General features: G+C 56.8%; 2 protein-coding genes across 2 annotated transcripts; one reads left to right on the top strand and one right to left on the bottom strand.

Annotated features, from left to right (window-relative positions):
• The first annotated feature begins 2,593 nt into the window (after positions 1-2,593).
• On the top strand, positions 2,594-14,119 carry EGFL7 (EGF like domain multiple 7). The gene is made up of 10 exons (XM_086625291.1): positions 2,594-2,653; positions 5,922-5,982; positions 6,017-6,104; positions 7,762-7,884; positions 8,098-8,210; positions 8,942-9,037; positions 10,436-10,600; positions 11,511-11,575; positions 11,949-12,111; positions 14,097-14,119. Exons 1-10 carry the CDS (start codon positions 2,594-2,596, stop codon positions 14,117-14,119), a joined length of 957 nt encoding a protein of 318 aa, XP_086481417.1.
• A 3,219-nt stretch (positions 14,120-17,338) lies between these two features.
• Positions 17,339-25,843, bottom strand: AGPAT2 (1-acylglycerol-3-phosphate O-acyltransferase 2). Its single transcript, XM_086625175.1, has 6 exons — positions 25,656-25,843; positions 21,474-21,607; positions 20,730-20,905; positions 20,433-20,528; positions 18,714-18,786; positions 17,339-17,868 (listed from the first exon to the last, which is right to left on the bottom strand). Exons 1-6 carry the CDS (start codon positions 25,841-25,843, stop codon positions 17,717-17,719), a joined length of 819 nt encoding a protein of 272 aa, XP_086481301.1. The 3' UTR covers positions 17,339-17,716.
• Positions 25,844-27,747: the final 1,904 nt, after the last annotated feature.

Raw genomic sequence — 27,747 nt, 5'->3', positions numbered from 1 at the left:
GGAAAATCCCAGCCATAGGCACTGGAGGACTGCTGGAGGGGACAGATCAGTGCTGAGCGAAGCCCCAGTGCTGTGTTAGGTGGAGCCAGGGCTTCTGCTCTGCTCAGTCCTTGCTTCTGTCCCTGCCTGCTGTACCCCAAAGGGTGCCAAGGCATCACGGGGCTGCCTGGTCATTCCCGCCGGGGTCACAGCAGGGCAACACACACTGCAAGCTCATGTGAGCACGGGGAGGATCGGGACCCACAGGATGTTCCTAAAACACCCGCTGTGCCATCTGCACTGCACAGAAGGGAAAGGACAGGCTCCCCATGCCCTTCTGCTGGTACCACGGTGTCCGTGCCTCTCCGGCATGCCAGCGAGCCTTTGTGGTGTGAGCTCAGTGCCAATGCCCCAGACAGGCACTGAGTGGCCATGATCCTGCTTTCATCCTCCACCCCACTCCACAATGACCTTCGGGAGCATCATCCAGGGAACCCCACACCAGGTCTGTCATGGGCATGGGCTGGATCATTGGTCTCTACCTGCACGCCAAGGGGAGTGTAACAGCGGGCTTCTTCTGTTCCAACAGTAAGAAACCAAGATGATCCATAAGGAAAGGATCCCTGCCCAGGACAAATGATGGAGCACCATGGAAGAGGTGAGTGTCTCTGCCGTGAAATTAGATCCTGTGCTTTCAGTATGGTCAGATGGAGAACGTTTCCATTGGCTTCCAAAAACATTTTGCAACTGTTAGACAACTCAAGTGTCAGGCTCTGTTCATCTCCTCCACATACCAGAAAAGACAGTAACGCTCTCTGCGTAAGAAGATAATTACCGTCCCTTCAAGACGCTTGGGAAAAGTTGCCTGTGCTTTGTGCTTACGAGATTGAGCTGAAATCATTCCCCAGAGGCAGGCTGGATCCAGACAGAGCAAGCACACCTGTTTGTGCTGTGTGAGATCCTGTGTAATGTGGAGCTGCGCTTCCACCAGCATCAGCTAAGCCTTTCCCTTTCTGCTGGGAGGGATCCCGTCTCCTGCGTGCTTCGTCCTCCCCGGCAATGGAGCTCCATCTTCACCAGCACGTCCCAGAGCTGATTCCCCTCTGCTCCCCTCCCTTCCCCAGGGAGGATCTGACCAGAGCAGTTCATGCTCCTTTTACACGGGTCCAGCTGAGAGCCCCACGCCAGCACGTGTAGCACCCAGCAGCTTCCCCGGAGGGCACAGCATGACCTGAGACAGCTCCACTTCAATCAGCAGCCTCAGCGTATCCAGGAGGAAATGCAGGGCCAGTGATCTCAATTGCTCTTTTGGAGCCATTATTGTTTAACTGGTAAATATTTCCTTTAAATGCCTACATGCTTTCAAAAAAGTTGCAAAGCTTAATGGGAACAAATATTCCCAGGGGTTGTATCCTGCCATTCATTTGTGCATCAGACCCCTGCGATCTTTTAAGGCTGGTTCTGTGCACGGGCAGGCGCCTAAGTTGTTTGGAAAACAATAAGCCTCTGTGCTCTAATTTACCAGAAAAAAACGTAGACAAAACAAGTGGTAGTTTGGCACAAACCAAACTGCAGAATTTTCTTTGATAAATAACTGGGCATTTAACGCGAGCAGCCTGCCGGCAGCTGGGGGATCAGCCTGCCTGGTCTGTCCCCATCCCCAGGCAGGTGCTGGCAAACCGACGGAGCTGTGCCCGGCATGGGTCTGTGTGTTGAATTCGGGTGACTCTCCTGGCCGATCCTCACACCACTCCACGGCTGAGGACGTGTCCAAGGGATCCTTTAGGGCTCACTGGAAACCAGCCTCCCTCTCCTGGCAGTTCATCGCCTGCTTCTGGAGGACTTTGCTGTTGTAACGAGCTCAGGGGGATTAACGGGGCATGGTGGGAGGCTATGGACCAGTGCGGTGTGTTAGGTCTCTAACCTCGGGAAAAGTGATGTCTCCTCTTATAATTATGTGTCCTCTTGGGGAGTGCAGAACCAGCTATGGTATTTTTTAGCAAAGAGAAATCAATTTGCTCTGGCCACTGCCCTGGTGATGGACCATGGGAGCCCGAACATTCCTGGGTAAGGGGCTGTGGGCTGTGCTGGGGTGCCCCACTCTCACCATTAATCCCCTGCCCACCCAGGCAAGCTGGTCTGGGGAGGTCAGGGACCTTGTGTCCTTGTAGTGCGGGGCATGCAGAGACAGGCTGGCAGGGCTGTGGGGCTCAGCCTGCCGTAGGGAGTCCGCAGGTGAGCCTCCGGATCACTGCCAGGGCAGGGACCCCCTGCAGCCCTGTCCCCATCGGGGTCAGCACGGAAGGAGCAACGTATGGGGCACAACGCCAGCATGTCCCCCTACCCTGGGGTGGGCTTTGCCGAGGGGTCCCCGTCTCCTCCCAGGACCAGGCTTCTCCAGGGGGTCCTGCTCTGTCCCTGTATGTCCCCGGGGAGCCGGGGCACCCCGGCGGGGGTGCGGAGGCAGGTGGCGGCCGGCGGGGGCCGGCGGGGCGGGGGCAGGCGGAGGCTCCCCGGGCCTCGGCGCTTTCCCCCGGCCGGGAGGCTCCGCTTTCCTCCCCGCCGGGAGCTCATTGGGCCGGGGCGGAGGGACCGGCTCGGGCCGGGGGAGGAAATGCGCGGGGGGCCGCGGCGCGGCGGCTACTCCGCGGCTCCGGCACCGCCGCCGCCACCGGTGAGTCCCGGCGGGCGCCGCCCGGGGGCTCGGCACGCCCGGGGGGGGCCGCGGCCGCATCCTCCGGCGGGGAGGGACGGGCGGAGCGGGGGGGTGTTTCGCGGAGCGGGACTCGCTGCCGCAGCGGGGGCGCCCGGGGATCCCGGCGCGGCCGGGGGTGGGGGGCGGCCCGGGAGGTGCCCCTGCGGCGGCAGAGCCGCGGGCGGTGGCCGGGCCGGCGGGCAGAGCTCCGCCTGCCCCGGGGGTTGCAGCGCCCGGCGGAGCGCGGCTCGGCCTGCTGCGGGCCGGGGTGAGCATCCCTGCGCCGGGAAGCGCCGTGCCCGTGTCCCTGCAGCCTGCTCCGCGGTACCCGCGTCCCCGCAGCCCGCTCCGCGGTACCCGCTTGCTTGCGCCCCGCTCCGCCGTGCCTGCGTCCCCGCAGCCTGCTCCGCCGTGCCCTCCTCCCTGCGCCCCGCTCCGCCGTGCCCGCGTCCCCATGCCCCGCTCCATCGCGCCCACAGCCCCTGTGCCCGCGCTCCGCGGTCCCTGCATCCCAGCCTGCGCACCGAACAGCTGGAGGTGTTTGTAAGGGAGAATCCGTTTCCCTGCTGCCGATGCTGACGCTTTCCAGGAGGGTTTGGCTCTAAGGGCACAGACCAGGTCCAGTGCACAGTTGGGAGCAGTGGTTCCACCTGCAGAACCAAGCCAGGCTGTTCAAAAAAGTGCAGCTTGTTGCGTTGTCGTGAGGGTGATTGCATCCTCTTGAGGCACTGGCTTTTCCTGCACGGCTTTGCAGCCAGACCCTGATTCCTCCTGCTGCCGTCAGCTGGAGTTTTAGCCTTGGTTTCACAAGCAGAGCTGGACAAAGCATCGCTCACCAACATGGTGGCTTGAATTTTCCCGTTGGTTGCTGCAGCGAGTTAGGCAAGAGCAGACTTAGGAGAGTTACAGGAAGGTTTCTGGCAGGTGGGAAAGGGATCCCCAGACTCCCAGGAGCACATGGCAGCCAAGGAGACTTTGCTGCACCCTGACACAGCAGAAGCTCAGATGCACCCACATAATTTCACTTGCCAGACCATGGGGCTTCACCTCTTCATTTGAGAGAGTAGAAAGGCAGTGACAAAAAAATCCTATTTTTTTTTCTTAATCAGGAAATAGTTTCCTGAAGTTATGTGTTTTAAAAAAAATAGTATTAGGATAGATAGTGGCAACAGGTTAGCGTACCTTCAGCAGCATTAAAGAGGCTGATTTTCATAAACTCATAAAAAGACAAGTATAGACTATTATGTTTTCCACTTTTGAAACTTTTTCTGGTATGAAGCAACCATAATTTTAGGACCCAGAGGGATACTCTGACCACTTGAGGTAGGGCAATGCTGCTCCATTTCAAAGCAAAAAAACAAACCACCAGTATTTTAGGCTTGTGCTCTGTGTTTCTTGCCTTCCCCACATGGAAAGCTCCCACAGCAGTCATGGAAGCCCTGTGGGAGGATGGAGATAGTTGGCAGAGTTTGACTCACAGACTTCTGGAGAAGCACTGCTAGACTGGGGATCTTTGGTTGTGAGGAACGTATATGTCCCAGTACAGCCCTGGGAAAAGCTGTCCGGCTGAGCAGTGGGGATTTAGTAGGTCTCTGTAACTAATGTCCCTGGGATGTCCTTCAGAAGGACTGGGGAGAAAGAAGGTTTCTTCACTATTTTTGAAAAACTTTCCTGCAGGTCAACCAAGGTTTGATTTCCTGCTGGTGGAGAAATGTATTAATCGTTAGAAGATTAAATTTATCGCTATGTTTGGAAGGGAATGGAGGACCACAGGCTTTATGTCACAAAAATCCTCCTTACATCCTCAAAGTTGGGCTTGTACGGAGGTTAAGATGGGCCCGGGCATCTGCTGTTCCCTGCTGGGCTGCGGCTCCATGGGAATAGCTCGTATGGCTATAGGAGCAGGGTGGGCACGGTGCCATCCCTCCCTGTCCTGGAGCCAGACCCTCAGCTTCTGCAGTACCACTGAACTCAGGGACTGCCTGGGGTCTCGACTGTGTTTTATAGAGATACAGTCGATTTGCTGTGACACGAAACCTCCCTGTTTTCCAGCCAGGCAGAACCGTGTGCCCGGCTCTTGGACTGAGACCCTGGCTGGGTGAGGAGGGGAAGGGGCTGCTCAGCCAAATGGCCGCCTCGCTCAGCATGATCACTGCGTGGAAATATGCACGAGACCTTTGGTATTAAGGGGCAGGAAGGCACCAGGCTGGTTTCTCGCCGGATGCAGGTCTGCATCTCTCCATGTCTCAGTTTCTTCACCTGCATAAAGGAAACAGTGGTACTGAGTGCCTTGGAGAAGGCTTTGAGACTTGCAGGGTCTATAAATTTGGGATGGTTATGCCAGTTATACTCAACAACTTGGCTCAGAGTTACAAATTGTCCTGAAGGACTCCAGGGATGAACCCGCAATCCCCAGTCCCACATCACCTGGGGATTTTACAGAGTTTATTTGCAGCTCACCATATTTGCAGTTTCAGAACGATGTCTCATTTTGTGTTGTCTCCCCATAAAGCCACTCCTTTCTCAAAGTTTAATCACAAAGACTGATTCTTTCTTTAATTGGCATATATTTAAGGTGGGTTTCTTTATTTCTTCCTCCTTTAACTGCTGCCATCCGGAGGCCAACCGTTTTGTTTAAATTAGATATTGTTTAAATTAGATATTGTTATTGACCTTCTTCAGCCTTGTTTCAAATTTGTCCTCTGCTGGAAAATCAAAGCCTCTTTGATTTTTACGTATTTTATTTGTGACTCAGTTAGCACTGACTCTGCAGACGGTACATATGGCCTTTACAGCACTTTTCTCTGGGAAGAACTTGTATTGGAAAGAGAAGAGGGTCAGATTTCAGTGTGTTATGTGGTAGGAAAATGCAGCTTTACAATGCTGTATGGATTAAGAAATTACGGGCCATTGTTTCTCCCTCGCTGCCTGGAATTGGCAGCGTATTTCAGGGCGGCACAGGTCCCTTCCCTGCCACTTGGCCCCTGGTGCCATGAGAGTATCTGGAGGAGTGCGCGCCTTGCGAGGGATTCACGGGTCCCTCGTGTCCCCCTTCCCCTGTGCTTTGGCACATCACCCTGCTCTGTTGTCAGCAAGTGGGCTTGCTCTGCCCTCGAGAGTCTGTGGACACCCAGTGCCATCCTTCTGACCCTGGGAGCGGGGGCTGACCCCATCCCCATGGCTCCATCAGATGTCACCAACTGGGGACGGACGCCGCATGTTCACACTGCGCTTTTCTCGGTTGCAGGGCTCCCTGCTGAAGGGTGAGACATGCAGTAGGAGCCAGCGCTTCCCCCCGGAGAGTGAGAGGTCGTGTGGCACAGCCTGGGGCACCACGGGAGGGACAGGACATGCGCCCCATCGGCTGCCTCTTCTTGGGACTTCTCTTCATCCTCAGCGCGACCGGCACGGACGGCTTTGCCCAGGCAGGGTAAGCTGCCTTTTTACCTGCATCTCCCGCGTGTGCCCAGCTGCGTGCATCCTCTCTGGGTGACACCGGCTGGCTGCAGGTGTGTGGGCCACTCTCCAGGCTGGCGAGGAGGTGGGAAAAGGTTCAGCCGAGTCCTCCTGGGGCAGCCGGGGCTCGGCAGCCCTTCGCTGCTGTTTATTTGCTTTGTCAATGAAGCAAAAAAAATGTCTCAGAGAAAATACCCTGGCTCCCTTAAGCTCCATGCAGGGGACACAAAGACACTCTGGGCTTTTTGTCTGGGAGAGTCAAAAGCTAAACAGGTCCCGAACTGTTTGTGAATTATTATTGTCTCTTTCAAGCACATCCTTGCACAAAAATACACGCAATCTTGCTGTCATGCTGATCAAGCTGTGCAAATGAGCTGTCATAGGAGGATGCACCATCCTGGGGACACAGGCATGGAAAGCCCCGGGGGGTTGTTGCCTGCCATGCGCTGTGCTCCCTGGGATGCTGGTGCGGTCATGGGCCTGCAAGTCCAGGAGCGGCAGCTCCAGCAGTTCCTCTTCCCTTTCCAGGAAATGGGTCTGACATGGTGCCCTGGATCCCAGCGCAGCCTGGGCAGGCTCAGCTCAGCTCCTGCTGGGTCAGGGGAAGCCCAGAGCTCAGTGCCCCAGTTTCTTACCCAGCCAAAACGAGCTCAAGCTCAACGCCTACCCCCTCGATACAGATCACATTTTCTGCAAAGTTTGTTTTCACATTGAAATACTCTCCTCTAGCGTTAAACTTTCTGTTTGTGACGAAAACCACAGGCTGAATTCCTCGCTCGCACGCACAGGCTGCAGCTATAGCTTTAGTCTAAATTTTGCAAAGCAAACAATTGCTGTTTAAAAACTGCAACTTCTATAGCATTAATCAGTGAGGCGGAGAGGAGTTTTCTGGAGTTAATGGAAGCCATCTGATGTCCATACTGATTCCCAGGCTTTTTATTCTAGTTTTCAATTGAGATGGGAGGCTGAGATGAGTAGATGAGTTCTTCAGTGGGACTGACCTGCTTGGGCTGGAAAATGTTGGGAACAAAAAAAAGAATCTGTAACCAAGACTACTTTGGCTGTTAACCTTGGGAAAGTTTTTGACTGGATCACAGTTATATTAGGAAGACTGGAGGATGACTTTCCTCTGGCCTCTACTTTTTTTCTGTGAGCCTGACCCTTCCTGTGAAATCATTATTTTTTTTGGTGACCACAGGGACATCCATTTCAGGTGTGCAAAAGCCTCAGAAAGGAAAAATCCACCCAGAAAGTGAGTGATTTTAAGGGGAGGGAGGTGATGAATGGAAGGAGAACAGCTTTGAGTAAAAGTCCCCTAAATCTGGGCCCCGACTGCTCTCTCGGGATGGAGGGACTGGGCCAGGGTGAGTGTACGAGGAGGCGTCAGCGACGAGGGCTGGGGAGGAAGAGCCCGTGCAGCCCTCAGTGCTCAGACTTTGTGTCACTGCCCCGAAACAGCTTGAAGTGGCCTCCCAGGACACTGAGGCAATTAGCCACTGCCATTTAAATAGCCTTCTATAGAGAGGGACTGTCAGGCCGCGTCTGGAGCTGGTGTGGAGCGAACCCTTCTTCAAAGGGAGAGGTGGCAGGCTGGTTTTTAGCTGGTGGCTCACCTGCTGTCCTTTCTGCAGCCGCAGAGTCTGTGCCGCGGCGCCGCAGAGCCGGACAGCCGCCTACACCGAGTCCCACGTCCAGCCCGTCTACCAGCCCTACCTCACCACCTGCCAGGGCCACCGCATCTGCAGCACCTACAGGTGAGGGCAGCTGCCCGTGCCACGGACCTCATCCCTGAGAGGGAGCCGGATCCATCCCAGCGAGGCAGCGACCCGCAGGGGCTGCGGCAGGGGGGAGTCCTGCCTCCATCTGTGGGGAAGGGGCTCCCAGGTCTCACCCACTGGCATGGGAGCGGGATGGGGGCTTGGGGCAGATTCTCAGTCACCTGGCTCAGCCCCATCTTTGCGTTGCAGGACCATCTACAGGGTCACCTACCGGCAGGCGTACAGGCAGCTGCCCCAGCCCGCAGCACCGTGCTGTCCTGGCTGGAGCAGAGCTAACAGCCACACACTCAGCTGCAACAGAGGTAAGAGGCTGCTGTGCCACCCCAGTGCCAGCCCTTCCCCCAGCTCCCGTGGGCCGGGTAGCTCATGTCCCTGGATGCGGCCCCAGCAGCCAACTCTCAATTACCAGCACTCAGCCCATCAGGAGGATTCTCCCTGTAGGAAAGCATTTAAATTTTTGGCGTCACAACCAAATGCGGTTCAATTTCTGATTAATTCCCAGCCTTCCTCTGCTGCCTTGCAGGCCTTTCTCCTTTGGGATCGCTTATTAACTTTATAGTTACCAGAGGATAAATAAAATGAGTAAGTCCTTTCCATATAAATCAGCAGTAATGGAAGAGAAATGCTTTCAGGAGGCAATCGTGATGTATGGCACAAAACAAATGCAAAATACAGCAGCAGCTAGTCTATCCCCATATGAGCTCTGAGCACAGCACCAAGGGCTTCCCAGGGTCTGCTGCTCCCTGTCAGCCCTTCTCCCTCCCGGCTGTGCTGCCTGCAGGTGCCTCGGCCTCTTTCCAGGCTGCAAAAACAAGGTCCTGTTCATCCCACCCATTCTGTGCCCTGTGCACCCCGGTCAGCTCAACCCCACCGCTCCGGGGCTGGGGCAGAGCATCCTGGCCCCGGGCTGGCACTGGTGTGTGTTGTGTCATGTGTGTGCACTGTGTGTGTACACGCATCCAGAGTGGCAGGGGAGGGAGTTTGGGACCCCCGGAGCTGCCCGGTGACGCTGTGCTCGTGTTTTCTCTCGCAGCTCTCTGCTGGGTGCCATGCCAGAACGGTGGGAGCTGTGCCTTCCCCGGCAGATGTGCCTGCCCGCCCGGCTGGACAGGGAGAGCCTGCCAGACAGGTACCAGCTGCGCTGCTCCCCTCTGGGCTCCCTGCACTGGGCCTGCCTTGCCGCTGCTGGGAGAACTTCTTTGGGGCACAGCAGGGCTGCCATGGGGCTCTGTAGGTCTTCTGCCTTCTGCCCCCCTTGGTATGGGATGGGGACCAGCACCGTGGCTCCTCACCAAGCCTTGGCACATGCCTTGTGCCACTCAGATGGGGAGCACACACATGCACACCTACACGTATTGCTCCAGCGGTGCCTCATGGTCTGGCCAGGAAAGGCCGGGAAGCTCAGCTCCCAGAGGAGCTCTGACCTTCCTTTGGCTGCATCGGTGCTCCCAGCCCTCACGTACAGCCCTGGCATCCACATTTTCTCTCCGATGCTGCCCTGCACTGGGTCAGCGTGAGCAGGGGCTGTACTCTGCTGTCACTGTGCAGCCAGCAAAAGGCTTTGTGCAGAGCACCCGTTACGCTGTTGGGATCTGCCGGAGATTGTGTATCTCCCAAGCTTTGTAAACTCTTGCTGTAAACTCAGATGCTCATTTACTGCAGAGCCTAAATCTGTTAACTGAAAATATCGAGGGGTGGAGGGAAAGCCTGGTGATCTCCAGGCATCGAGCTCCTCCCCAGCATGAGAGCAGCCGTTTGCTCCTCACCAGAGTGCGGGGAAACAAGGCAGCGTGGAGGGCAGCAGTGCTCCGCAGAGCCCAGCACACCAGCATGGTGCAAACCCCTGCCACGGCGTTTCCCAGCTTTCCGCCCTCCCGTAAGGCAGACGAGGAGTGTGTGGCATTGACCCACGCTGGGCCAGGCAGGGCTGAGCAGATCGCTGACAGCTCCAGCTCCAGCGCAGGGCGGAAAAGATTTTCCCACTGCCTAAAACAGATTCGCCTGGGCGTGGGAAGCGGTTCAGCTCATTTTGCTTTGTGGGAACAGCTTTAATAACTCCCCCGTGTGAGGAGAGGTTACTGGGTTTTGTACACACTTGAAAGGCTGATAGCTCCTCGCCACGGCTGGCTGGAACCAAAACCCCGGCCGTAAATCCAGGATGAGAGCCGAGCGTGGCCTGCGCCTGCGTGGCCAGAGCTGGGACGTTTCTGACCACAGCTCTTGTTTCTGGCTCTTTTGTGGGGGGAGCGAGTGGAGGCCAGATACCCCCCAGAGTTAGCCCAGGTTTCCGCAGCCGGGTGCAAGAGGAACAGCTGTCCCAGGCACTGCTGGGTCTTGTGCTCGCGCGCAGCAGCACTGGGAGCACCCAGGGCTGCGTCCAGCACAAATGGCAGCTTGGTCTGGGGTCCCATTGCATCCCCACCCTCTAGCAGGGGGAGCAGGACCCCTGCTTGCCTGGCTGAGCCATCTGCGCCCCTCGTCCCCGGTAGGCACCCCCTTCCTCACGGAGCCGTACCTCTGCTTTCAGACGTGGATGAGTGTGCCGGCCAGAGCCACGGGTGCCGTCAGCTCTGCGTCAACACGGCTGGGAGCTACCACTGCGCCTGCCGGGACGGCTTCAGCCTCGCTGCCGACGACAAGGTGTGCCAGCCCCTGGTGCCAGCCCCCGAGCCAGACACCTTCGGCCAAGCAGGTAACCTGTCCCGCCACTGCAGGACAGCCCCAGCTGCTTGGGGCCTTTGATGACAGCTGGGATTAACATGCAGCATCACAGGGTGGCAGGAGCAGGAATGGGAAGAGACGGGCAAGGGGACGACAGCCAGAACCCCTCACCTTTATTCCCAACGATCTGGGAGTCTCTCTACCACCCAAACAACCTCCTCATGCACAAATCCAGCCACTGCTCCATCTGCAAAGGTGACAGAGCCCATCCACAGCGTGCAGTGGCCGAGATGCAGCTGTTCTCTCCGTCATTATCATCGTCCTTCCCGCAGGGCAAGTCTGGAGCCACGAGGAGCGGCGGGCGCTGCTGGTGACGGCCCATTATTACTTTTGGTACGCGCTGTGACACTTCAAACTCGTACCGTGAGTAATAATGCGCTGTGGCCGGCACGGGCATCTGTGGGAAACGCCTGGGAGAGCAGGGCACCATCTGCACGTGCCCCGCAAGCCACCTGCCTTTACCCCCCATCCAGGGCCCTCAGCAGGGACGAGCCTTTGTGCCCACCACGGGACAAGGCAGACCCAGGTGTTACCTAATCTGACAGCACGGCTGCAAAAGGCCAGGCTTCACCAGACCTCCTGTCCTTGAAGCATCACCCCAGCCTGAAAAACTCCCCCACTTTGTTGCAGGTACTCCAGCAGCAAGGAGAGGCTTGTGCACGTTAGCGGCAGGACTAGATGCCAGTGCTTGCAGCAGGCGTGGATCTGATTGATGCTCCAGGGGCTGATCCCAGCAGGGCAGATCCCAGGGGCTCACTAGGACGGGAGCGGAAAGCAGCGGAGCTTGGCCTGAGCCCTGCAGCAATGTCTCTCCAGCACCTTCCACTTCACCTCGGGCAATGAGCTTTTACTAACTGACCTTTCCTTGGTCACTTTTTCAGGTCCGCTCGGTGAAATGAAGGAAGAAATGATAGACCTGAAGAGCAGAGTGGAAGCGCTGGAGCAGGTGAGCTTTCAGCACACCCCTCTGCCTTGCCCTGCCCTGCCCTCGCTGCCCTGTCCTGGCTCAAGGGCTCGAGGCTGCGCTCAGCCAGCTCCCACCCCAGGCTGTGCACAGCCAGGGTTTCCCTCCGCCCCAGCTCTATTTTTAACATCACGCTGGCCTCACTCCACAGCGATCCCAGCTGTGCTCCACGCTGCCAGCAGCACCCACACAGCAGCTCTTCCAGCCCAGCGGCCCTTTGAAGGCAACCAAAGCCCCGTGAGCTGGCTGGCGTGCTGCCCCATTGGGGTGCACCCCGGCAGGCAGTGCACTACGCCCTGCCGGGTGGTCCTTGTGACTGGGGAGGACATGCTCACAGCTCCCCTTCTCCCTGCAGAAACTCCAGTTGGTGCTGGCCCCCTTCCACAACCTCATGCCATCTGCCCCGGAGGACGTCGGTGCAGACCCCATCAGCCGGCTGTCCCACTCCCTCCAACAACTGGACAGAATCGACTCCCTGAGTGAGCAGATCTCTTTCCTCGAGGAGCGGCTGGAGACATGTAAGTGCCTTCAGCAGGGCTGAAGTATTCCACTCTACCCATACTGGCCACAGTGAGCAGATGTGGGCCAACGAGATCGGTAACACATGTGCCACTATTAATCTATATCTCCCTCAAGCTCAGCAGTCTGTAATTAATAAAAGATGAACACAAGCAGCCCATTAGCTTCATTTCAAAGCTGTTTCTGTGGCTGCACCATCTGACTGCCCTGTAGCAGCCAAAAATCGTAAGATCAGCACATGGAAATGAGGCTCTGGGGCAGAAGCAGAGGGAGCCCACAGTGAGCAGTGGGTCATGTCTCGCAATCAGCAGCCTCACTGGCTGCCTTCCTTTCCTGAACCGTTGTAACTTAGTCCTTAGGAAAGAAACTCTAACTCTTAGGAAATTAACCATCCAAAAAGTCAATCAGGAAAGTTTAGGGAGCGTGCAGAAGTTGGCAGATTTATGAGCCTGGGAAGTTTTAGGCATTTCTTTTTGAAGTCTACAAACCAGTCCATTGCCAAGCAGAGGACCAGAGAGGGTCACCTAAGTTTCAGAGACACTGGTGGGTGCTGTCATGTGTGAAATGGCTGAAGGTGGGGGTCCTGCCTGCTGTGCTCCCCCGCGGCACGGCAGAGTGGGGCAGCATCCCCTCGGGTCCCTGAGGTGTGTGCAACGCTCTCCCCGGAGCACTGCAGCTTGACTCAGAACAGAGCACAAACCATATGAACACTTTACTTTGACAGGCAGCTCTTCACAGCTCTTTTCCCCATTAAATAATTCCAGTCAAACATGCCCAGAAACTAGGCACGGCTGGGCTGTCGTGGGAGCTGGCGTGGAGCAGCAGCCTGGTACTCATGGCAGAGAGGAGAGGGTGCTTGGAAAGACTTACCGGGAAACTGTTTCAGGGCGTATCCAGTCCCAGTTCACTGCTTGCAGTAATGGCTTAGATATAAAAGACTTCAAAGAACTTGTTTGAAGACTAAGTAGCTGCAAGTAGACACTTAAAAAACTTAAAAAATATCTCAGAAAGGGGTAATCATCAGAGTGTTCCAGCAGACTGAGTCCCCTAGTATTGCCCTGTATGTATTAGTAGTGACAGCACCGAGGATTGTGAGCAGTATCACAAGGTAACATGGATTTATTCCAAGGGATGACTCCAAAGTCCTGAAATTAACTTCTGCCAAGCCTGTGCCGACAAGCAAGACTTGCTTTTGTCCCTCTCATGATCTTGAAAGTCCCTGGAGGACACAAGACTGACCTTTCGTACTCCAGCAAGCACTGGGCCTTGCACAGCATCCCACAGAGAGCTAAGCAGCCATCATTTTCTGTGCCTTGTCAAGCATTTCACTGCTGAATGCTGATAGAACAGCACCCTCCAATTATCTGCCCCATGGGGATGTGTGTAAGGACTAAAAATCATTTTCTCTTCCTTAAACCACCCAGGAAGGCACACGATAGAATCTCTTTAAGCTGTAACCATTCTAGCCCCTCGAAGTCTGAACTACCCGCAGTTCAGCACGGGCTGTGACACAGCAGCACGACAGACACACAGCAGCACACCACTGTGCCACAGCCACCCCTCAACGGTCCCTTCCCCATCCCACGGAGCTCCCTGGCCACTGGAGACTTGGGTGACCAGCAGCACCTGCTTCGATTACCGTCACACAGAGGCACCGGCTGTGTCTGTGGTGGGGACAGGCTGGTCCAGCCTCCCATCCCAGGGCAGCCAGTGTTACTGTCACTGGCCTTCCTGCTGCCTTGAGATGCTTTGCACAGCACCCAGGTGAGGCTGGCGAGGACTGGGGCATGCCAGGGAAGTAAGAGTGACTCTCCCAAGCGTGGTGGGACAGAGACAGCCTGGAGGTCTTTGGCAAAAGGAAAGCAGCAAGTGTGGGTGACATCCACAGAGGCTGAGGTCAGCTTCATCCTTCTTGGCAAAAGAGACAAACCAAACCCAAGCTAACAACATTGCTGGATATTTGTTTTTATTTCCATCTTCGCAGGTTCCTGCAAGAATGAACTCTAGCGAGCACCTGGGGAAGTGGAACAACGTGCATCCGTAGCTCTCATCTCACTTTCCAGCCCCAGGGTGAGGATGAAACCACATCATCCACAGGAAGACACAGGGTAGCAGGAGAAGGCTGGTTTCCCATCAGCATCTCCTTCATTTTCTCTCCCAACTCACCTTATCGAAGGTCATGCAGTTTCTTCCAAACTGGACTCCAAGCCCTCAGCATCTCACCCCCTTCCTGCTGGAGCGGCAGAAAATAAATGCCTTACCTCATGCCGTTAGTGCCTGTCTGGCTGTGCCAGAGAGACTGGCGGCACGTGAAGCCGCGTGGTGCTTAGCTTTGCCCAGCTATTCCTTAGCATTTCCCTGGGACACCGTTTCCCAGAGGAGCTCAGACCTGGCCCAGGCAGGACAGGTGCCCCACCATGCTCCCCCTGCCTGCTCTCCCCCTGAGAAGGTGGGGGCAAGTCCTGTGTTTGGAGACTACAGCCAAAAAGGACTTGTGGCAGAGGGGCAGCCCCAGGCCAGGCATTACTGCCTGGGATGGGTGCAACTGGTCCCTGCAAAGGTCCTGCGCTGGCTGGGTACAGAGAGCAGGTGCCCATCCCTGCAGCTTCTGTTCTGCTCTCTGGGACCAGCCTCTCTCCACGAGCGCTGGAGGTGGGCTCTTGCCTCACCGCTTCCTGGCATGGCAGCTCGCTCTGAAGTTACCTGTTCCTGCTTGCAGTAACAAGGATGAAGCTTTTACACGGGCCGGATGGTGCAGGGTCTGGTTTTACCTCCTCTAACCTTTCCCTGCAACACTCCCATCAACAGCACAGGACAGGGACAAGCCTGTGCCACTCAGTACTGCCATCAGGGCGAGGCCAAGGAGGGAGTGACAGTCCTCTGCATGCCTGGACTGGGGACGAGGCCTGGCACTCCCATGTGTTTACACTGGCACCAGCACCAGCTGCTGCAGTAGCTGGTCTCTCCCAGACCCAACAGCCGCCACACTGTCAGCCTGCAGCACATGCACCCACCTCCCCCAGCACTGTTTGCTCGTGCCCAAGGACACTGGTACAGCAGAGCAGACGTGACCAACCTGGTACACCACCTTCCCACTTGCCTAGAGTGAAGCTGCAGGAGGAGCTGCTTGCCACAGGGGCAACAGGGTGTGGTGGGGGTTGTACCAAAATAAAGCCTCCTGCTGCACACGCTGAGGCTGTGGGATCGTTACTGGCTGGGAAGGTGCTTGCTCCAGGGCCCTGCTTTGACACCGGCTCCCATCCACACAGGCATCACCTTCCTCTTCCCCCATGACAGGTCCCTGCAGGCATTCGTCCTCCCAGTTCAGGCCAGGCTGTGGCTCAGTGTGAGGCTGGGGTGCAGAAGCATGGCCCTTCTGCCTGTGAGGGACAGGATGAGGACAAGGACCTGCCATTCCTCCTCCGTCACCAAACCCACCCCCTACAAGAGCTGATGGGTCACATCCTTCTTCCTCCCACAGCAGCCCTCCTCCCTCAGCTCCCACACAAAACCAGGAGTCACTTTTATTTAAATAACCAAAGGTAAACTTTTTTTTTAAAGCACATAACATTATTCTCAACCCAATTAAAAGTGAACAGCAGACAACTGCACACAGAGGCACCGCTCCCTCCTCCCAAGAGGGGATGCTGCAGGAATCACTCCATGAACGTGGCCATCCGCCCAGGAGCCCGCCCAGGAGCCTCCTGACTTTAACAGTCCTTTATGTGCAGCTCCTACAAAGTGCTGGTTCAGTTCCCATCCTCCCACCCCGACCCATCCCACGGCGGGCCTGACCCCTGAGTCTGTACTGTAAGGCCTCTCCGACAAAGCCCCCTGGGTCCCACCAGCACCAGCTCAGCCCGAGGGCTCCCTCCCTTGGGGGCTGCTGGTCCTGCGGGAACTCCCTGCCTTTCCCAGTTGAGGCTTTAACGCCCAAATGCCCTAGGACTGCAATTCCACCAGCGCAGTCCCAGACAGGCTGCAGAAGATGGTTGCGCGGGTTACCCGAGTAGTGCCAGGCAGCTTATCTCAAGGTTACACACCCTGTGCCATGAACGGGAGAGCCAAAGCCTCCCCGAACCCAAGGTAGAGGTGAAGGTTACCCCCGGGAACCATGGACCCGACCCAGCCTTGCTCTTCACAGAGGGCATCAACACTTCTGCAGCTCCCAGGGAGGGACCCATGAGCACTGCTGGTCCATCACCCCAAAGCACAGGGGAAACCCCTCTATCTGCCCAGGGGAAGGAGCCCATTTCCCCTAAAGGGACAGCTGAAGCCTTCCGAGCCCTGTTACTGTCACAGCTCACCCGCCCTGCGGCTCTGCTGGAGTTCTACAAGCCTTGCAGAGCAGCAGCTCCACTGAGATCCTCACAAAGACAAGCGGGACAGGCACCATCTTTCGGCCAGTGCTGACCATGACAAGTGGCAAAACGAGTGGGACAGAGCCCTTTGCATCTGTAACGAGTACCGTAGGCACCAGGATGCCTGCTGCGGCCAGGTCCAGCCCCACCACGGCAGGGAGTTGGCAGCACAGTTTCCCAACACCAAGGAAGCTCTGAGCCAACCCGGGTGCACATCACACACGGCATCCAGAAGTGTGCCATGACCACGTCGCACATGAGGACAGGTTTGACCAGGACTCCGATAGATCCGTGCAGTTTTTAAAATCAAGCTGGTGGCTCTGAATGGTAGAAACAAGTGTGGGGTTTTGTGCAAGATGACTAAACTGCCAAGGCTGGGCAGTGTTCAGCTAAACTCTGCCCAGACCATACGTGTTGGCTGGGTCAGACTGCAGCTGCCCTCTCTGCTCTCTCGACAAGCAAGGGCACTTGTGCAGACGAGGCAGCCAAGCCCAAGGAGACACTGTAAGGCTGACCGGCCCCACGCAGCCCCTTCTGCAGCCCAGTTGAGGTTACCGGCCCTCGGTGCTTTCTTCAAAAGTGAAAGACTTGGCTCAGGAGTGCCTGGGCAACACAAAGCCCCAGCAGACCCAAGGGCATCTCTCAAGGAGGCAGGCCCTGCCCCAGAGGCTGCCGTGAGCTCCACCGTGCCAGATGGCAGTGCTCCGGGCTGCCCAGGGAGGACACTGCACTCCCAGTGCTGCCAAAGAGCCAGAGGCTGGATTTTCACCCAAGTCTTGGCCCTATTTGAGCAGCATCGAGGCTATGCAGATGCAAATTGCTGCCTGGTGGTTTCCATCCGGGACAGCACAGGGCCAGGCCAGCACTAGCTGAGCCTGCAGGAACACAGGCACGGGGACACTCATGTGAGGCACAGCCCTGCCTCCAGCCAGGTTTGCGTCATTGCCCCGTGCCAGCTGCCTGAGCTGGGGGAACTCACCTCTCTGGTCACTGAGCCCTTTGGTAGCACAAGTTTGATGCCTGAGAAATTCAGAAAAAGGAGATGTTTCACTGCGAGATAATGAACCCATAAGAGAAATCCACTCAACAGGGAACCTCAGCGTTGGCTCGACACCCTGTGTGTGCCAGTCCACGGTGTTCCCAGAGTTAGTGGTCACTGCAGAGGAAGAGAAGTTTCTTCAGTATTTGGCAACAGACAGATTCCTTCAGCCACCACCACACAGTGACGTCACTGGAGAAGCATCTAGGACGAGTCCTTTGCCTCGCTTGGATGGCCTGACAGCCTGAAGAGGGTCTCCCTCATAGTGCGAAAGCATCTGTCAGTGAGGTCAGAGACATCATCCGAGGTCAGGCCTTTGGTCTCTATTGGAGGTAGAACCTCAACCTTGATTTTGCCTGGGAACAAGAGAAGAGCATGTAAGAAACCCACAGGCCACAGGTGAACGGTTCTCTGCCCTCCCAGGACCCCTGCTTCCCCTGCGCTGGACAGACCCAGCACAGCCCCCATCCCCTCAGAGTGCTTCAGGCATCCACCCCTGGTGGAGGCTGCATTGGTCTCAGGGGTAAGACCCCGTCCTCAACCAGCTGCAGAAAGCAGCACAGTATTTTTTTGTGCCCCAAACTGACACCCCAGCCAGAGCTTGCCCCTTTCCAAGGCTGGAGTTGCTGCTCTGCCCTCATGTCAGCCAAGAGAGTAGGGGGAGTCCAGGGCCACAGACCCACTCAGCTCCAGGGCCATGCCAGGCACAGCCTGTACCAGCTGTTCCCTCCACCTGTTCCTGTCCAACCTTCCTACCTTTGGCTGGCTCCAGCCATCCAGGCAGGGAGCACAGCAAGCATGGCTTTCACCTAGAAATGAGAGTTACTACTCCAAGTTGACCGAAAGCCAGCTTTCTGCCCAGCGCTTGTACTGGCAGACTCCAGAGCTTTGATATGACCAGCATCCTTGGGTGGCTTGCAGAGACATCCCTGCTCTGAAAGGTCAGGAGGCAGAGCACACATGCTTCTTCCCCCAAGCCCTCACCCAATGACTTGGGCTGCGCCAGTTATGACAGGGAGAGGTGGTGTCTAAATCCTCACCGTATTTAATTACATTCTTTCCTGAGTTAACCCAGCCCAGACTCTGGTGCCAAGTGCTTTGAACTGTCTCCTGCCCACACCCTTGTGAACCAGATCTCCACATCAGTATGGCATCAACTCTGCCTCCAAGTGACTGTAAAGGCCCTCAGGCTCTTTGGTACCTGAAGTAAATAGATTCTTCTTTGGGTTATAGAAGGTGGTGAAGGAGGAATACACGACAGGGATCACTGGGACCTTATGGAAGAAGAGGAAAAAGAGTTACTTGCACTGCAGCGACTCAGGGCAGGCCAGAGATAAGCAGCAAATCCCACGCAGCAGAGCTGACCTGGCTCTCAGCCATACGAGGCACACACAGCCCCACAAGCAAGAGCCACTTCCAAAGGCTGGGACAGTCAGGAGCCAAACGGGATCAAAACCACTCCCCAGTAACTCAAGGCACAGGGACATTCAAGGCACTAGGGTGAAGTTAAACTTCAGCCTCAGGTCAGCACTGGCTCTCAGGGCTCCTCATCCCACGCCAGGCTGCAAGACTCAGGTATTTCCTGACCTGCAAACACTGGGGGATGTCTGTTTCAACAGGCCTTGCTGTGCTGCACAAACACATGTTCGGGGCAGGCCCCCTGGTGTGCCTTCAGCTTCTAAGCAAAGGAGTCACCACTTGCAATCCATTGCTCCCAGGGAAGCTTCCGACAGGCAGAGACACAGCCAGGAGGCAGACACAGAGTCGTTATTTCAGCGCTGATAACACAGACACGATCTGCAGCGGGTGACTCAGGGGAGTGTTAGCAGGGCGAGTACCATTTTCACTGTCCACCTTTCCTACCAGCAGCTGCCAGACCCTGCCTTGGTTGTATCACCCCAGCAGGAAAGGGGATGGTACAACACAGGCTACACCCTGGGCTTGGCCAACTGAACCCAGCAAGAGACCTGGCACCTCCTCCCTTCTCCAGGATCCCTGCTATAACACCTGTTTTAGGCAAAGCAGTTTCCCTCAGGCCTTGAGTCACCCCAGCCCTGAGATGCGAGGCAGAGCAGGCATGGCAAGGCGAGGTACCCATCTCCTCCCAGCACCTGGGAGCCAAGCAGGGCGGCTCGGATTCCAGCAGCCGCCTGGGCCTAGGCAGCACTGCCAGGCGTTCACTGTCCCCAGCACACTGCCCAGGCAAGCACCACCGCTCCTTCAGGAGCACTGACAGCTCCAGCTGTCTGAAGCCAAGGAGCTGTTTGTCTGCTCCCACACTAACTGCTCATGGATCTTGTCATTTTGGAGAGCGAGGGCATCTAAGACGTAGCAAGAAGTGCCATATGGCTGTCTGAATGAACACTACACTATTGCAACCTGGGGGACTGAGAAATACATTTTTGGGATTTTTGGAATCCCAGCTTTGGAATCTCAGCTTTGGGATTCCCCAGGCAAGCTCAAAGTGCAGCACCCACCAGGTTCCCTGCCAGAAGCAAGCTCTGTGCTGCAGCCGTGCTCCCAAGAGCAGGGCACAGCCGCTGCACTGCCACACTGCCAGGCAGCCGCCTGCAAAGCCTAGAGCCAGGGGGTCAGGTGTGCCTGTCCCTCATGCTCTGCCCTCCAGATGGGACACTGGGAACGAAGTGCTGGGGCAATCAGGAGAGAGGACAAGGCAGCTTCTCCACTGTCTGCAGCCACCCATTCACAGGGGTCAAGCCGCTCTGGCATGGGCTGGAAGAGTCTCTCAGCTCCTGCTGGGCAGCACTTATGACACCTCACAGCGGTTCAGCTTAGGGCTCAGCTGTGGCCTGGGAACACAGCTCACTTGAGAGCAAACAAACCACAGCGCTGCACGACCAGTCTGCAGGGCCGCTGCAAAAGCGTTCAGAGTCCCGGTGCAGGAACAAAGTGCTGTTACCTGTGCCTGGACAGCAAGGTGAAATGCTCCTTTCTTGAATGGCAGCAAATCCCCCGTGCAGTTCCTCGTGCCCTCTGGGTATACCCACACCTTCACCTGCACAGGGGGAGACAAGGTTCTGCTCCAGCAAATCACTTGCAGTGCTCCCTTCCTGCTGGCCAAGCCACCAGCCAGCCTTGCCAAGAGCTGCAGGCAGCTGTAACTTCAGGCAAGCCAGCATCAGGAGTGCCACATCCCCCTATACCACCTCAGCACACCTAGACACATGCCACCCTGCCAAGTGTGAGTCACACTCACGTTGTCAGCTGCCATAGTCTTCGCCACCTCTGCCATCACCATCTTGGCACTGTTGGTGCTCTTCCTGTTGATGAAGATGACACCACCGAGGTAGATGATGAGCCCCACAGTGCCGGTGTACATCAGCTCCTTCTTGCCCACCTGGACACAGTCATCGGGCAGGACCTCCATCAGCCCTAGCGTGACAGCAGAGAGTGAGACCTAGGCAGCAACCACCCCCAGCCTGCTCTCAGACGGGACAAGAGACAGTCTGAGGTGGGGAGTACCAGGGACAGACCAGTGCCTCATTTCTCTGCTGGCTTCTGCTGCCATCAACAGTGCAGAAGGAGACCCGGCACAGAGCAGAATTACAGGGGCAGAGGGGTTGCAGGTCATAGCAAGATCCCTCAGGAGGGCTTCACTCCTCGGCCCCAGGGTGCCCACCAGGGTCACCCCCCATGCCTGGCTGCCTGGCACACTGCCACGAGTGCTAGGCCAGCCAGGCTATCAGTGAGGCAGGGATGTAAAAGGGAGCTGAGAAGCATCTGAAGCCGAGAAGTACCTGGGGTGCTGCACGGGAGTGTGATTGCTCAGAGTGAGGGGAGACCCTTCCTGCAGCCAGCACTGATAGAGAAAGCTGGACCAGCTGGCTCGGTAGCACAGACTGGCCCGGACAGCGGGCTCCTTGGCCGGGAGACATGAGCAGGATTTCTCTAATGGTGAGCAAGAGAACTGCTCACTCCCTCCCTCCCACCAGTTCCTCACCCATCATGTCGAGAATGCTCTGGTGGTTGGACACAATGATAGCAGGGCCCTTCACTTCGAAGTTCTCCAGTCCCTTCACCTCAAACCTCAGGCCGAAGAAATACTTGAAGGTCTTGACCACAGTTTTGATGATTCTGCAGAAGAGAAGAGCAGTCAGCAACAGGGCAGGGAGGTGACAGGGTCTGCTATACCCAGGGTGGGCAGAAGGAGACAAGAACAACTCTGACAGAAAGCCTCCAGTCTCATTTGCCCTGTGGTCCACCTAGGTGTCTCCTGCATGGTCCCATGTGATCAAGGTGCTTCAGTTGCACACTAAGCCCTGTCCACTCCCAGTGTGTGAATTTTACCGGAAGCCTGAGGGAAGCTGAATGTAACTTTGAGGTCAGTGCAGCTGGACTTGACGGTCCATGCTTCCTTCAATCTGACAGCATCAGCTCACAACCAGGCTCACTACGAGCTCTTTGGAGGAGGAGAGTCCAGCCTAGTGCAGCTGCAAGAGCCCTGCAAAGCGCTCCAAAGTCCAGGAAGGAGAGACGCTGGTTTCAACGTTGGATCAAGGACCACTCCTCCTGCTGCCAGTCCTATCCACTTAATGCTGTTTATTTCCTCCTGTGTAGTGGCTGTAGTCTGCTCCAGTGCTACCAATATTTTCTTCCTGCAATCAGCAGAGCCCCAAAAGTTGTTCGAACAGTTCTCTTAGGAGCTGCCACTCCCTGGCATACGGGTATTAGCTTGCACACCCATCGCCCAAGGAAGGTTCTGCCAATTCTGCTCCTTGCCATGCTGAAAGATGCTGCTTAACGATACAAACAAACACGAGGTGTCACTACCCCAGTGGAGTCCAAGAAAAGAGGAGAATGAAGGTAAGAAACACTTCCCTGTACAACGCAAGGATGCCAGCAACAAACGGGATGTTCCCCATGCAGCTTGGCAGAGGCTAGGTGCCCTCGGCAAACCCATCTTCAAGCAAATAGCTTTTGCCTGTCAGTTTACTTCCCCAGTGGATCTACAGGTCTGTCCACAAAGCTCCCAGCTTTCTTCCCCTGTTCCCAAGTGCTGGGGGCCCAGCTGGCAGGAAACACCAGCAGCTCCACTCATCCCAGCCAAGCAGGCTGCCATGCCATTGCTGAGCACACCCAGCCCAGGCTCACCGTCCAAGACCCTGCCAGCCCATGGGAGCAGGGTCCATCCATGCCGCCCTCAGACAGGTGGGAGCTGAGGACTCTCCAACTGGGCCAAAGGACGCAGCCAGAAGCTGACAGCACACAGAGGCTATTTTAGGCAGGGAGCAGCTATTCACCAGGACAGGAGGTGGAAGAGCTTGCACATGAACAAAGCCCTCAGGAGCAGCCACCAGCTCTGCTCTTCCCTGCAGCAGATTCAGGAGCTGACCTGCCCTCCAACAAGCACCTGGATGCCCTGCGTCAGTGCCCGCCATCTCCCCGTGAGACAGAGGATGTATCTTTCCTCCCTGCAGGAGGAGACAGAAAGACAGTGTCAGCTTCTCCTCCTGCCTCAACAGGATCCAGCTGGAGGGCTGCACGGCACCCACAGCCTGGGAAGCATCCCTGTCACCCGGCCGGCATCTTATCCTGGCTTGGCCACAGCTCGCAGCATCTGCTTTCCAAAAATGTCTCCATCCCTGCCATCAACTCTTCAACCACGTGCCTCTGTCAAGGCAACTTTCCCTGGCTTGCTCCACCCCACAGTGGGGTTCCTATCTCCATGGGGTGCCCCACCCCACAGACCGCCCAGCTGCTGGCTTTGACACTGGAGTTCAGGCCAAGCCAATACCCGCAGGTGACACGGCTGAGTCACACCGCTGCTATCAGTCCCCTGGCATTCAAGCTTTCTGCAAAGGTTAGAGCCACACCTAGGGAAAGGACACGGGGAGGTGCACGGGCTGCAGAGCTCCTGAGCACCACAGACCCGCACCGAGGTTACAGGAGTGCAGTTTAGGTGAAGAAACGAGGGTGCAGGTGAGAAGAGATAGGGTGACACAAACCAGTGAGGTCATGGTGGATGCCATGCCACCAGACTGACCTAAATCCTATTTCTCCACCCTTCTGACTGCCAACCAAAAACGAGGTCACTGCTCTGGAAGTCACACTGCTCAGTAGCTGTCGGGAGAGGCTGGTTACACATTACTCAAGAGCAACCATCCAACTTCCTCCTGCCAGTAAGGAGCCAGCACCTCCTTGCACAAGATGTGGCCTAAGCCACTGAAAGAGGCAAAGGGGGAGAGCTCAGAGCAAGTGAAGAAGAACTAGGTGACCAGCAGCCCTGCTGAGGTGGCCACACCATCCACAGGGTTAAGCAGATGGGTCCTACTCCTTCAACCCTGCAAGCAGCTTCTCTGTTGGTATCAATGATCCTGACTTGATGCAGTCACAGCTGCAGAGAGCTGTAAATCCGATACACTTGTTGCTGGACGCAAGGAGAGAACAGAAAAATGAGAGGGAACGGGCTTTTTCAGTGCACCCGTTAACAGCCTGAGTCTGAAATCCAGCAGCCCCAGCTTCGTATGGTCTGCTCCACAGCCTGTGACAGAGGCCTTTTTACAATCTTCTGATTTTCAAGGATTAATGAAGCGTGCTTACCAGATTAGAAGCTCTTGCAAGAGGTTTTGCCACTAGATAAACAGCTCTATCTCTATCAGACATGGAGGGCAGCTTCTTCCAAGTCACACCAGCTTGGCAGTGGTGCCAGGAGCACAGCAAGGACAGAGCGTTCTGCGCTGGGCAGCGACACTGTTATCACTGTCTGTCCACCAGCACACGCTCTGCTCCAGCCCCTTTCTTTGAGCCGGAATAAGCAGGCTGAGATGTTGTAGAAAAAAGGAGCTTGCTGGATCACCTCAGCCACAGACCTCCCAGGCACCAGGATACATGACCAGGATCATCAGCCAGTGCCAGCACATGGAAACGATGGGTTTAAGTTACAGGAAAAGGGCGGTTCTGGCCAAAATTCAGCTCTGAGTTTCAACACGAGGAGTTGTTCAGTGCAAGGAGTTCTTGTTCCCAAAGAGTTCCTTTAAGTTTACAGAAGATTTACCAAGTTTTATGGGTGGGAAAAAAAAAAAAACACAAAACCAACCAACAACAAACCAACAGTCTCCATAACTGACATCATAAATTCCCCCAGCTGCAAAGCTGGTTGTGTGTTGGAAAGCTGCTCCCAAGCAAGCCAAGGCAGCCAAAGCTGGAGATAGAGCTAGGCTGGAGATCCCAGAGCAGACTGCTGTTTCCAGTGCCCGGGGGCCATGCTACCACAGCAGATTGCAGCCCGTCGGTTCAGGCGGGCAGGGCAGAGCCCACACGGCAGCACGTCAGTGCCCAGAGCCCGCTCACTCCACCCTGAGCCCTGCCTGCCACAGCCACACCACAAAGCAAAGTTCAGCTCCAGCAGCCGAGACGCTGCCCACCTTCGGTCCATAAGGATGCGTAAGCACAATAGGGTTCCCCATTCCACCGCACCCGCGTAACCTGGCCGGGACACAGGTGGTCACAGCAGGTAAAACGCTGCCTACAGAAGAGTACAGCAAGGAGCCCAGGCTCTCCTGTGCTGACAGCAGAAGTGCCAGCTCTGCCCTTAAAACATGCCACTGCCCCAGGCACCCTGTCAGAGGACACGCACAGCAGGGCCTGACAGCACAGCCATGCCCCGGGCAGCTGCACGGCCACCACGCTCCTGGCACCAGGCTGAGGGCAGCACATCAAACACCACCCGCCAGCGGGCAGCCCTGCTGGCACAGCCTCCACTTCTGGAAGGGGAAAAACGCCCTGAGCGCCGCTGTCACACAGCTTTCCCCAAAACCTGGGCAGCCCCTGGAGCACGGCCCCTTCCCACCACCCTCACGCCTTCCGCGCCCCTCCGAAGGGCACTCATCCCCAAACGGAGGGGAGGGCACGGGTGTGGGGCAGAGCAGCCCCTCACCGCAGCCCTCAGCGCCCTCCCTGAGCCCGCAGGCTGCCCCGCCGCCACGGGGGCGGCCACTCGCGAGTCTGCTGCCACCGCCCTGAGGTAACGGCCGCCGCCGCCATCCCCCCGAGGCCTCCACGCAGCGCCTGGGCCTGAAACCCATCTCCCCAGTTTGCGTTTCCCCCCCCCGCACCTCAGCCCTGCCGTTACGCCCGTCCCCCCGTGCCCGCCGCTCCTCGGGCACCCCCCCGCCTCACTCACCTCATGTTCTTGACGGTGCGGCCGCCGTTGACAAGGAGGCAGACGGGCACCGTCAGCACGGAGCAGACGAAGAACAGCAGGTAGTAGAAGCCCATGCGCAGCACGAAGTTGACGGCGGGGCTGAGCTCCATCAGGACGTGGAGCAGCAGCAGCACCGCCGCGCCCCACAGCAGCCAGCCCAGCTCCATGCCGCCGCCCGGGACACCGACACCGACACCGCCGCCCGGGACGCCGCCGCGCCGCGTGAGCCGCCCCTGCCGTGTGTGGGCGGGGCGGGCGGATGGCCCCGCCCCTCGCCCCGCCCCTCGCCGCTCCCCTCGGGCGGGACGGGACGGCCCCCTCGGGGCTGCGTGGGTCTCTGGTGGGGGCGCGGAGGGTCTGGGGTTCGCTCGTGGAGCCCTGTGGGGTCTTTGGGTCCCTGATGGTGCCATGCGGGTGTTTTGATTCCCCTCATGGTGCCGCGTAAGGTCTTTGGGGTCCCCTCACAGCACGGTGTGGGGTCTTTGTGTCCCTCATGGTGCTACGTGGGGGGTTTGGGACCCTCGTGGCATAGTGAGGAGGGCTTTGGGTGCCCTCGTGGTGCTATCGAGGGTCTTCGGGTGCTTCGTAGTGCCGTGTGGGGTCTTTGGGTCCCCTCATGGGATGTGGTGAGGGTTTTGGATTCCCTCATGGCATGTTGTGGGGTCTTTGGGTCCCCTCATGGCATGTTGTGGGGGTTTTGGATGCCCTTGTGGCATGTTGTGGGGTCTTTGGGTCCCCTCATGGCATGTTGTGGGGGTTTTGGATGCCCTCGTGGCATGTGTGGGGTCTTTGGGTCCCCTCATGGCATGTTGTGGGGGTTTTGGATGCCCTTGTGGCATGTTGTGGGGTCTTCGGGTCCCCTCATGGCATGTTGTGGGGGTTTTGGATGCCCTCGTGGCATGTGTGGGGTCTTTGGGTCCCCTCATGGCATGTTGTGGGGGTTTTGGATGCCCTTGTGGCATGTTGTGGGGTCTTCGGGTCCCCTCATGGCATGTTGTGGGGATTTCAAGTTCCCTCACGGTGCCATGTGGGGGGTCTCTGGGTCCCTCCTGGCATGGTGTGAGATCTTCGGGTCTGTCATAAAAATTCGCAACTGTCCGAGGTCAGCATGGATCAGTTGTGAATTTCTGTGACAGTTTCCCGTTTGCCACGTCTCCCTGCCCCGTGTCTCACCCGTGTTCTCTGCCGGTGCTCGATGGTTGTTTTCCACCCACGCAAACACGCTGAGTGGGATGGAACTTTGAGGAAAGCTGAGGTTAGGTCAGGATCGGGCCCGACGGCTCCGTGGGTGCAAAGCCAGCGGGGAGATGACAGCCTGTCTGCTGCAACCAACACAAACTCTTTCACTGGCCTCAGCAGGTTTTGCAACACTTTTTATAGCAAAAACCCCAGTCCCGTGGGTGGCAGTGACTCCGCCGGGGTAAGATGTGACCCTGGCACTGCAGTCCTGAGCATCCTCTTGGTATCCGCAGCTTTGCAGTTCCTGGATATCTCAAGGAAAATGGATTGTCCCCTCTCCAAATAACCCTTGGCTCTCCCTAGACTCAACAGCAGAGGTAGTGGGCTGTTCCCAAATGAGGTATCACCAAAACGGAGCAGGGCTTGCTGCATTTTCACTGCCCCTCAGCAGCTCTAATGCTGGAAGCAGGAGACAAGCTCCTTCTCTCTGCTGGAGAGCGCAAGGCCGGCACTCCCTACAGCTGCCAGGCAATGACATCTCAGAGCTGGTCTCATGATTCCTGCTAATGCCACAAAGAACCCTTATTGTATTAGCATCTCGACACAGCATTAGATTAATCCCTCCGGCCCGCGTCGTGCAGGCTGTTCAGAGAGCCTTGCTCCAGCGCTGTGCCAGCCAGCATATGCCTGGGAAGTCACCGAGACCTTTTCAGCTGAACATATGCTGGCCCGGAGCGATTCCGCATTATCCTCGTGACTTTCGCTTTTGTTGACCTGGGAAGAAAGTCACTGGTGATCTGTCACTGGGGCATCATGCGAGCCGGTCCGCTCGACTCACAAACGCTGGCTGACGTTAGGAAACTGAAATGCGAATTCCAGCACGGCCGCAGCG

Source organism: Tauraco erythrolophus, chromosome 22 (genome assembly GCF_009769465.1).
Source record: "Tauraco erythrolophus isolate bTauEry1 chromosome 22, bTauEry1.pri, whole genome shotgun sequence".
NCBI classification, from domain to species: domain Eukaryota; kingdom Metazoa; phylum Chordata; class Aves; order Musophagiformes; family Musophagidae; genus Tauraco; species Tauraco erythrolophus.
Note: the sequence above shows the minus strand (reverse complement) of the source record. Positions and strands in the feature narration are given on the sequence as shown.

What these genes read in the sequence shown, in the direction of transcription:
- EGFL7 (XM_086625291.1), top strand. Translation starts at nt 2,594, where the DNA reads ATGCGCGGGGGGCCGCGGCGCGGCGGCTACTCCGCGGCTCCGGCACCG. An exon ending in CGGCACCGCCGCCGCCACCG is followed by an intron (nt 2,654 to 5,921) that starts GTGAGTCCCGGC and finishes TCTCGGTTGCAG; the next exon opens with GGCTCCCTGCTGAAGGGTGA. An exon ending in CACACTCAGCTGCAACAGAG is followed by an intron (nt 8,211 to 8,941) that starts GTAAGAGGCTGC and finishes TTTCTCTCGCAG; the next exon opens with CTCTCTGCTGGGTGCCATGC.
- AGPAT2 (XM_086625175.1), bottom strand. Translation starts at nt 25,843, where the DNA reads ATGGAGCTGGGCTGGCTGCTGTGGGGCGCGGCGGTGCTGCTGCTGCTC. An exon ending in GAGCATTCTCGACATGATGG is followed by an intron (nt 20,906 to 21,473) that starts GTGAGGAACTGG and finishes CTGTCACGCTAG; the next exon opens with GGCTGATGGAGGTCCTGCCC. An exon ending in AGACTATGGCAGCTGACAAC is followed by an intron (nt 20,529 to 20,729) that starts GTGAGTGTGACT and finishes CCCCCTGTGCAG; the next exon opens with GTGAAGGTGTGGGTATACCC.